The sequence below is a fragment of the Neopelma chrysocephalum genome, unplaced genomic scaffold (genome assembly GCF_003984885.1).
Source record: "Neopelma chrysocephalum unplaced genomic scaffold, ASM398488v2 Primary Assembly neopelma1_71, whole genome shotgun sequence".
Classification (NCBI taxonomy): Eukaryota; Metazoa; Chordata; class Aves; order Passeriformes; family Pipridae; genus Neopelma; species Neopelma chrysocephalum.
Window position 1 is genome coordinate 15641414 of NW_020897731.1, and position 11127 is coordinate 15652540.

An 11127-nucleotide genomic window follows, 5' to 3' on the forward strand; every position below is an offset into this window, starting at 1 on the left:
TTTATAGCTAGTAAGTAGCTAAATATCAGGGTGGGAATGTCAGGTTGAGTCTGCCTCTTTGAAGTTGGTATCCAAGAACTTCATTCCCCAGCTTCCAAATACACGTCGATTGCTACTTTCGAGGCCTTTAGGGATTATAGCTTTTAAAAGAAGATACATAAAGATTAGTATTTTCTTTCTCCTGTAAATTTTGGTGAGGTCTTTTGCTTTGCTGCTACTTTGCCTTGTGCTTTTGAGTAAGCCTTACTGAATGGTACCACCAGTTCTTTTGGTAAATAAGGGATCTGCTTGCCTAATATTTACAAAAAGCATAGCTATGTATTGAGAAAGGAACATCTGTTTTCATTAGCATATATATGAACACAGTGTTCTGCAGAATGTGTTACCTCTATGAAGCTTGTATCCAGTCAAAACTAGTGTAGATTGAGATTTGATTACCTATTCCTCAGAACTGCTTGTGCATGTAGTTAAGTTTGAGAAAACTGTTATTTAATCTGTAAACAGTTTTAATCAGTGAGAGTTTGAATCAATCCTACGATTTCTGATAACAAAAACCATTCATTTTTCTTCTCAGCAGACTCTTGCAGAGTAGAATGCATACAAATTAACCATTATCCAAATAAACCACCTTTCAGTGTTGGTAGCTGCTTTTTTACTCAGTAAAGGGCCAACAGAAAGTACAGTGTGGTGTGGCTTGGCTTAACCCTCCTTCACCATGATAGTTGCTATGTTGGGCTGATGGAGTGGACAGGAGTCTCCACGTGGCTCATCACCTTGTGAGTTACCTGATTGACCAGTAGCAAGCAGGCTAAGACTCAGATCCAAAAATAGTGTGCTATTTTTCATTGTATCAAAATGGCAATGGACAAATATTTATAACTTTTTTACCTCAGATAAAGTCTTTAGACTGGGAATCCTGAAATTCACCAGCTGGAATTTCTCCATACAAAACCTGCTTTTAATTGTTCTTCAGCAGTAGTAATGCATCTTCTCTCCTGTGTTTCAGGGCAGGCTATCATGAGAACTTCCGATCTGGGCCATCATCTCCCTGCTCTCCTGCTGCTCTGAGTCAGTCACCCAACAGGTACTAAAGGTCAATAAGGAATTTTGCAGACCAAACGCATCTTGTAGTCACTGGTGAACTGCTGCAGTGTAAATCGCATTAGTATTATGTGGAGGCACTGTTAATTTTTCTAAATGTTGCAATTCATAACCATCCGTGGGATAACCATGTAGCTCCTCTTCTTGCCTGCTTCAGCACTATTGTTATGTTTTCAAATAACACAGTTCAGAAAGCAGCTGTAGGACTCTTGCATGTCAGTGAAATTGAAATGAGACAGTCAGTCAAAGGAAGCAGTTGAGTTCAGAGCACTTAAACCAAAGGATGTTCAAATTGTGAATAGTCACATGCTCAGGAGTAAGGTATATTCTAGACATTTCAACACTTGCTGATTTAAAAAGAAATTCTTCCTTTAATTTCCAAAATTGAAACACATTTTGCTTTTTTTGCTGATTTTATCTGCATTCATGCTAGTCTCCTAGAGATTCAAATATCTCAAGCAATCTATGCAGCTTTTAGTGAGTTATGTGTACCAACTCTAAATAAATGTTAACTGTAGCCTGATTGAATCACTGCTAATTTGGGGTATATTAAAATTAGTTGACTTATTAAATAGGATAAATTAATACAACACAGAACAGAACAAGGTTTTGTTCTATTTAAATTACATTTTTCTTCATATTTCATAGCAAAGTCCTCCTTCTGATGTCACTTTCATTGACATGAAACTATTGAAATTTTTTTCTGTGAACAATTATGTTTTTCTAATTTTAGCTGCAGTTTTGGTGAAATAGCAGATAATTTCTTGTTATAGGTAGTTAGTTGTGATAGCTATTTCATATTATTTAGCAACTATATTCTGATCTGAGATCCTTTTTCAAGATCTTTTCCTGAAATAAATCTTAGTTTTGAAAATAATGGATGGAATGTAATTAGTTATTCCACTAAAACATTAGAAGACTCTTAAAAATTTCCCAAAGTGCTGTATGCTTTAATCCAACACTTTAACTTGTTCTTATGACTCTTGATAGTGGAGAAGTGAAAACAGGGGTGGACTTAAGAATGACATAGAAGCAGAATGCTTAAGGTTGTAGGAGGGGAGTAAAAAAAACAGAAAAGTTATTCTAAAAGGAATAATGATCAAGACAGTGATGTGTCTGTGCTGTCTGTGTACATGGTGGACTCAGGAGTGACAGGGATTAAATGCAAGCAAGGACAGTTCTCTAATTATGATGAGTGCTGCTTCTATTTCTCTTTCTCTTTCTTTTGTTTTTTTTTTTTTTTGTAAAATGACTTTTTTGTCATGCTGCGGTCCAGATCTGTGTCTGTTAATGGCTTATTATGTTGCTGCATCAAAACCTTAAAGCAAAACATTGTAAACTTGCTTATCTGTGTACAATTTCATCAAACCGTCTTTTCAAAACTCATGAAGTATCGCAAAGTTTCTCTCCTGGTTTCAGCTCTGGATCAATAAAGCATGGATGACACATAATGACAAGGGATCCCTTTTGGTCTCAGGTTCATCTCACAAGACTAATGATCAGTTCTGGCAGGGTGACAGGCAGGTGAGAAGGGAAGAACATGAAACACATAGAAGTCTGCACCTGCACTACTATTAAAACCATTATGAAAAAGGGTACCAGTTATTTGTGGGGCTCTGAACTTTCCCCCAACTGTCACCCAACAGCAGATTGACTGGAAAGGTCTAGATGGGACTGCTGAAGGAACGAGTTGAAGTATTTTTTGTATTGCAAATGGAGATCCAATTTCAGCTTTTCTCTAGGTAGTTGTAATACTAATTGACATGTAGCTGCAGCAGCACAGACTGAAAATAGTTAGCCAGTGTCTGGTCTGTGCTACTGCAGTTACACTGCACTGCTGACTTCACCAGCTTGTTTAGGTACAAGAGTAGCATCCCTATTTTCTGACTTGCAGTGAGCAAGTCCATTTACAAAAAAATTGATGAATTTCCAGGCTAGGAGTCTGACTTGGGTAATTTGTGTGAACATCTGCTTTGATTCCTGTGGCATTGACTAAGTCTAGGTACCCTTTACTATAAGAGTGGTGAGGCACTGGAACAGGTTGCCCGTTGAGGTTGTGGGCTCCCTGTCGCTGGGGGTGTAGACCTGGTTGCATGAGGCTCTGAGTAACCTGGTCTAGTGGAAGGTTCCCTGCCAATGGCAGGGGAGGTTAGAACTAAATGATCTTTAAGGTTGCTTCCAACCCTCACCATTCTGTGAGTCTATGAGTCCACAAGTATGGTTCCCTGCCACACAGGCCTCTGTTAAGAGGCTTGCATCTCCCTTGATCTAGCACAACAGACTGGCGGGGAAATGTGTCTGAGCTGCTGTGCATTCAAGCATTTTAAATCCTTTGCTTGCTTGTCTGCAAGGCAGACTCAGTAACATGGCTGAAGGCTCAGAGTGTATTCACATGAACCCCCTGCCCCAGTGCTTCTTCTTCTCGTCCTGTCCCTCTCCATAAACCTGTCGAAACATTTGGTTCCATTTTAGCATCAGTTGCTGTTTTCTTAAAGCCATGTTTGTCTCCTAGGTCTGTCAGCGGAAAGAAGCTTTGTTCTACCTGTGGGCTCCCTCTTGGAAAAGGAGCTGCCATGATTATTGAAACACTCGGTCTTTATTTCCATATTCAGTGCTTCAGGGTATGTCTCTTGCTTTATTAAGAAAAATCTCAAGTCATGCACAGTGCAAGTAGAAAGTATATTGAGGGCTGTAGATGTGAAATTGAAAATGAGAGGACCAGCGGATTTACATATTTCATATGTAGGTCTGTTTGTGTTTGTTTGTAAAGAAGTGGAAATAACGCAACTAATATGTTATTTTGCGGTCAGACGTTAATTGGACTAAAACCTCTGATCGAGCAAGCAAACTTAGCTTCCACACTTACAGGGGAAGCATCATATAATTTCCCTATTGTAAGTTGTTGTTGTTGTTGTTGTTGGGTTTTTTCCTTCCAAAAACATGGTCAGTCCCAAAGCCATCTTTGATCTGACCCGTGGTTGGAAAGCTTTGACTGTGAAATGAATATGATGTAGTCTGGCTTTCACTGGACTTCTCAACAGAAATACTTCTTGACTGTTCTTGAGTGTTTGAGTTTGGAAATAACTCAAAGTGTTCTCTAGAGAACTCAGAAAGTCCATTTCCATTATCTCTGGCCCAAGTGATACCAGACATTTGTGAAACCTTTTTTGGTTTTAGACATTTACCCAAATTAAACCTCTGGTCTCTCTAAGCTTTATCTATCACAACTGGGCTGACTCCAAAATGCAACCTTAAAATCAGATGTCCCTTAGAATCACTAGACTTCACTTCTGTATAAGTGGAGGCTGCTGAAATCAAGTCGTAAACACTTTTGACTGTAAAAAAAACCCTCTCACTGATTTGTTCCCCAGTGTTCCCCAGGACTATGGGCTGGGTTCTAGGAGGGTGTTTTTTCTCACTGTTCCAAGAACTACTGAAACAGAAGTAAAAAGTTGGGAAGAGTTATGACATTAGGTCATGGTCTCTCTTACTTTCTTTGTTCTTCAACTGACAGTGTGGCATTTGCAAGGGACAGCTGGGAGACGCAGCGAGTGGGACAGATGTCAGGATTAGAAATGGTCTTCTTAACTGCAATGATTGTTATATCCGATCCAGAAGTAAGTACCAAATCCTGTCCGAAGGATAAGGAACTCTAAAACTACTGTTGCCATGATTTTAACAGGTGGATTTGTCTCCTCCGGCTTTGACGCTCAGGCATAACTTTGCCATGGGAATAGGAACCTTCCCATACCATTTTAATTGTTTTCTCTTATCAAAAAAGGTTTCCATGCCCATTAAATTTTGCCCAAAGGATCTCTGTTCAGCAGTATTAGACTTAAAGGCTGTTTCTGTGCATAAATATAAACTCCTACACTATGTGCATGCATTGTATGACCTGGAGGCTGATCTCTCACATCATGTGAGAAAATATAGATAATTTTACTAGATGTAGGACCCTTGGCTGTGTTTGGAGAAGTTCCTGTTTTTTATGTCTTCAAGGCCTCCCTTTTGCAGACAAAATGGTCATGTGAAATATTAAGAACATTCTGTAACTCATAGTAATTCCTTGTGGTGGCATCCCCAGACATGTTCTAAATAGTGTTGAATGCCATTGATTTTGAAGAATGAGACAGACAATTGCATGTCAGAAAAAGACTTGATGCATTTTTCTGCCTTAGAGCAGGTCATCTGAATGTCCTTCTGAGTCCTGGATTTCTGTGACTGATACCAAATTACTAGAGCATTTCAGCTTCACACTGATGTCACAGTGATATGAGATGGGCAGTGCTCATGCTGGCTTCCACTTTGTGGAAAACAGTAAGATGCAAGAAAAAACAGCAGGAGTAATCGTTGTCTTCCTGTTAAATGCTATTGAGTATATTCACTGCCTTCAGTTCCAAGTGATAAGTGGAAATATAGAGCTCTTTTCGCTTAATATTTCCCTGCTCCTCTCTCAAAAGCAGTGGCTGTAAAAATCCAGGAGTAGGAAAGGTACCTCCATATACTGTGCAGAACAAGAATAGATACGTTTTCTTTAATGCTTCGGGAAAGAGATATTTCCCCACCAGCAGAGCTAGAGGGTGCTATTGTATAACCATTTCTTTGGTGATTTTTGTTTTTTAAATTCTGCTAAGAAATGTTAGCAACTTTTTATTAGTTATTTAACCTGACATATTTAGAAATAGCTTTTCTCCTTCAGGCTTGATACTGTAAACCTTCCTCATGTGGATGGGATCTTGACTGTAAAATGCAGATTTGCACATCCATCTTTACACAAAAAAGAGGGGAAGGTGGTAAAAGTCATAATTTCCTTTTCTTCTTAATCCTTTTTGCTTTAAAAAAAAAATTGAGGTCCCTTAAGGATAGATGAAGGCTCAAATAAATTATTTATCATCTTATATTCTGTAGAAATCACCCTCTCCATCATCATTTGTACAGCAATGTTGCTAGAAAATGCATTACAGAGCTGTGTACAGTGTTTCATGCAGTAATGTTTTGCATTTTACGTACCTAGCAGAATGGTAAGCAGGTCCATGACAGAGGGAATAGGTTTTGAGGAAATGTATAGATCCTGAAGAATAATAATGGCAAGGGATCTGTCTTTTTTACTACAAATTGCCTCTTCCTTATGTGTTCACTCCTCATGCAAAAATCTCAAAATTCAGTTAGTTGAATTTAAGTTACACTGATTGTTGTTGACAATTCAAAGGGATTCTGTGTGATTTTGGTAGAACTGCATATATGGCTAGTTTCTGATTTTTAACTAAAATTTGATGGACTGCACACCTGAAATGCAGAAGGAATTGGTGCAATACCAGTGTTTTGCCTTTGAGTTCTGGGAATAGCGGTGCAAAATGTAAAATCAGTTGGTTGATTGCATGGCTTGTACCTTCCGCCCACATGGCTGCATCTGAAAACCTGTGCAGCAATGTGCACAACTGACAGTCTCTGACCAACCCAGAATTAATCAGTATTGGTTTAAGATGCTTATGGACTCAATGAAATATTTTGGCTGCCAGAAACTTATTTTAAAATGTGGATGATTCTTTTCAAAATAAATCATCAAAAATCTTGAGAAAAGTATTAAAGATTATGTAGTGGTTCAGGGTTCAAAATATTTCTGTTTTTCAGATAAAAGTGGGTGGAGTTTTACTGGTACATTGTTTCTGTACAACAGAACCTCACAAGGAAGGAAACTCAGTATTCAATGTCAAATACGGGGAATAGTTACAGGTTTGTGAGTGTCAAAGTCAAATGCAAAAAGTAAATTCATGAGATTCCCTATATGGCCAATTAACACAAGGGGTCTGTATTACCATGTAACACAAACTAGGCACAGCTGAAGATGACTCATCAACCTTTTGCTTGACTATTTTGCCACTGCAGAGCCTAAAACGAAACAAATAAACCCACAAGTACTTTGGGAGTAAAATAAAATAAAAGTTCATGCGAAATGCATTCATCACATGGCAAGGAATATACATTTCCATTGGAGTTATGCTGAATCCTTCTTTGTAGTTAGTGCCCCAACTCTGCGGGAGGAAGAAAAATCAGGGCACAAATAATACATAATTCCAGATGCAATTTTTTGAACTGTAGAGATCATGTGAGGAAAAGTCTATATTTGTTTGTCAAAATTTGTCAACAAATGGTTTGTTTTGGTTTTGTTTTACCCAGCCGCTGGACAGCCAACTACATTGTGACATGACTTTCAGTCCTAATAACTTTCAAGAAGGAACTCTCTTCTCGTATGTATCGGCTGCCTCCAGACAATCACTTGTAAAAGCTTGAATCCATGGACATGATGGCTCTCATCTCGTTTTTAAAAACTCACAAAAAAGCTGCACCTGCTCCTTTGAAATGCAATATGTTGGTTTTTGCAAAATATGTATGACCATGTTTGGGAAGGCAAAGCCTAAGTAGTAAAAAAAAAAATCCCACCTTTCAGGTATGCTTATGATTTCCAGTCTGTTACCTTGTCCTTTTGAAAGTAATAAGAAAATAAACATGCAATAAAGCTGTTTTGTTTTAATATTTCTAGGAATTAAAAAGTTTAAGTTTACAGAACCTTTATAGAATATGCCAATTCAAAATGAGAAGTAATTTTAAGATAGTATCTAATCAGTGCATTTGAAAAGCAACTAAACATCACAGCACGACCTCTCTGTTATAACTGAAGCTATAACTTTTTTTATACAGAGACTAGTTTGATAATACATCCTGTAATTCTGAAGCATTTTGTGTTTATATTACCTTCAGTGGAGGGTAGGAGTTATATAAATAAATTATTGCACCTTTAGCGATAGGATTTTTTGTTTGTGTACCTCAAGTAATGTTCATGACTATAGCTTAATATTCTCTCAAATAAAGATTCCTTCATTAAACCTAAAGACTGCATACCGTTAACCACGGCAAGATTCCCATCAGGAGCAATCCTTCTTACTAAGTTCAGCAGCCTGTGTTGTTGCTAAACTCAGTGAAAGATGATGTGGGGGAGACCCAGCTGAGTTGTGAGTCTCTGCGCTGCAGTTTGATACTATGGTGAAGCTTTTCTCTTTGGCATGTAAATTGCTAATCAAGGGTTCACGTTGGTTTGAGGTCTGCTCATTCACTTGCAAATATTGCACTTGGTTGAAATCTAGTGCAGAGAAACACATTTGGTTTGGGTTCTCCCCAGAGCTCAGAATTAGACAGCCTTGAGCCATCCACCCAAAATAAGTCAGCAAAAGCCAAGAGTGTGGAAAGCAGGCAGGGAGGAGGCTGACAGCAACAGGCAGAAAAACTAACTTGCCTGTGTTTGGGACAGTTTTCCTTTGTGCTCTTTCATTAGGCATGTGCTCCTTACTGAAGCGATCCAGCAGCTCATTGAAACAGCAGTTCAGCAGTTATCTACAATAAAATAAAAAAGTTAGGGAACATGTTGCATCTGTAAAATATCCTAGCACTTTTTGGTGAACTGTTACTGGAAATATCCCGTTTTAGCTGTTCATTATACATCTTAAAACGGAGGGAAAAAATTTACTTGTTCTGCCTTAAAACTGTGATAAATCTAAATGGAGGTTTCTTTTAACTATGTGCATATCTGTTGTCCTTTGATGTGTTGGTAAATGGAAATTAAATAGTTATTAGGGAAGCAATAATTTTGAGGTTTTCTCTAGGTAGCAATTATTTATTCAAATGCTAGACAGTTGCTTGCATATGAGTTACATAACCATGCAAAACTGCGTGTCATTGAATACCCACATGCAATGATGTTGTTGGAGGACATTGTGACTATCTGCTGGAAAGTTACATGTTACTTCCTTACTATTGTGCCTTAGAAAATGCGAAGCTGTTGCACACAGTCAGCAATGACTTAGGGATGCAATAAATCCAACAAGCTGAAGTCCTTTATGGAATTCACCCGGGGAATATTTTTAAGTAAAAATAAAATAAGTCAGACAAATGTTTTGGAACTAAAAGTGATATCCAATATTTTGATCAACAACCTGCATGATTTACTGTTAAAGGGTTTTAATAATGAAGATGCTTACTCTTTGCATGTGGTCATTGTAACATTTTCCCGCAAAGAATGTGTAACATGAAAATTTGAGAAACAGATTTTGTAACTGACTTGGTACATCTCTATAACTCCATGCGCTGCATTAAGGATATGTGAATATATGATGTCTGAACCTAATTTTTAAACAAGACCATGCATGCTTGTGTGTCTGTCTGGTATGAGTCACTATCGCTGCTTCACCCATGTGATAGAGTTAGATGTGCAAATCGGTCCCCAAGTGTATAAAAAGGGCTGGTTGTCACAGAGGTTAGATCTGCTTCTCATTCACATAGAGGAGGTAAAGTGCCCAAAAGGCTTAGAACCATGGTTGGCATAAAGTGCATGGGCAAGGGGTGGGGGTTTGCATCACACTGCAGACACACCAGTGGGTCTCTGGAGTTGCTTAGAAATTGATCCCAGTGTCTATCAATTAGTTTCATGTATGCATGTTTTAGCAAAGTTGATTGTATGTAAAGCAAAATGAAGCAGTGTTCGACAACGAAGATTTTTCCCACTAATGAACATCTGTTCACCAGCACAGAATAATTTCAACAGTTTTCTAAATTGTGCTTGCCAACAGCTTATGTTTAATTTTATATTCCCTTCGGAATCTTCGGAATACATGGTAAATTCATTCAGGCTAAGATTGTTTTTCCTTTTTTTTCCAGTTTAAACACATAAATGTGATACATTGCTAATCAGGAACTGTGAGCACAGAAAAAAATAACACTTTCCTACATTTGAACCACAATATAAATGTATTTGTTGCATAAATGATTTATTATTAATAAGCAAATACAATATATGTAATGGGTTTTAGATCTTTTGGAATTTATTTAGCCTCGTACTATTTCAGAAAACCTGAACAGGTGTCATAACCCATCTGTATTTTACAAGCCCATTTTCCATGGTGTATTTTTCCTTACTCTTGCTATGTAGTGTTATTGATGCAGTACATCTGTAGTTCTCAATGAATGTCCTAAAGGTTGGTGAACCAGAAGGGGACCATCCTTATCTGCATGTCCATTCAGGGACGAGGATTGCTGTCCTAGCTGGGGTTAATGTTGAATACCAATTATGCTAATCTTTATTTTATTTATTCTAAAATGCCTCTGGAAATTAGGAAATCTTGTCTAAAATGCAACAGCTTTTATAGTAAATGTATGTTTATAAATAAAATGTTGATTACCTTTGATGGAATTGATTTTACTTACTGTAACTAACTTCTATTGCATGCGATGTGTCTGTAAATCTGAATTGCAGAGTAGAGGCTTCTGCTTGGTTGGGGTAGGCTAAGCCAAGCTATGTTCGCCAAGACTTAGTATATGAGATGAGACAATAAAAAAAGACGTGGTCGAAATGAGAAAATACACTGTGGGTTGCCACTGTAAGCTGTAGTCCAGTATTCACAAGAGCACATGTGCCTATCATGACAAAGGTGAGCAGAGAAGGCTTTCTATGAGTCAAACCCAAAGTTCTCAGAACTTTCATCAGTGTTGGTGGACTGTAGTTCAGACTTTCCCTCAACAAAGCACTTTATATATGGCAATGCTAAATATATGAGTGGTTTATTCCATTTCCACGTAGCAAAGATCCTTAAGTTTGTGCTTAGTTTTGCATGTGCTGAGATATCTCACTAATTCTTGAATATCAACAAGTGTGTAACTTGTTCTGTCAGAAGCAGAAAGTTCATACAAAACTTTAAACTAATAACTGCCTCTTCTTCTTCCTTTTAATTGGGTCTTAAGTGGATGATGGGTTTGGGTTTGTGCCAAGAGTGCATCTTGGCTGTTAGATGAGTCATGGGGAAGTACTGACAATTTAATTTTTTAAATTAATTAATTTTTAATCTGGTGTCTTAGTAGCGATGGTAGTGGTCTTACATTATATCTGTATGTCCATCTCTGGACAGCATTCTCTGTGGTGGCAAAGGCATGCTGAGATTCCCGGCAGTGCCATTGGTGCCCTGTCTGCAGGAACAGCTC

The 11127-nt window shown here is 38.0% G+C and overlaps 1 protein-coding gene across 3 annotated transcripts in view; it reads left to right on the forward strand.

The window, feature by feature from the left end:
- LIMCH1 (LIM and calponin homology domains 1) overlaps positions 1 to 10337 on the forward strand; it is a 180999-nt gene extending 170662 nt beyond the window's left edge. For all 3 annotated transcript variants that reach the window (XM_027686325.1, XM_027686327.1, XM_027686326.1), the window contains 4 exons: positions 1007 to 1084; positions 3614 to 3722; positions 4616 to 4718; positions 7279 to 10337. In XM_027686325.1, coding sequence (XP_027542126.1) covers positions 1007 to 1084; positions 3614 to 3722; positions 4616 to 4718; positions 7279 to 7304 — 316 coding nt within the window. In that variant the 3' untranslated portion in view covers positions 7305 to 10337. The remainder of the gene's footprint in view (positions 1 to 1006; positions 1085 to 3613; positions 3723 to 4615; positions 4719 to 7278) is intronic.
- Positions 10338 to 11127: the final 790 nt, after the last annotated feature.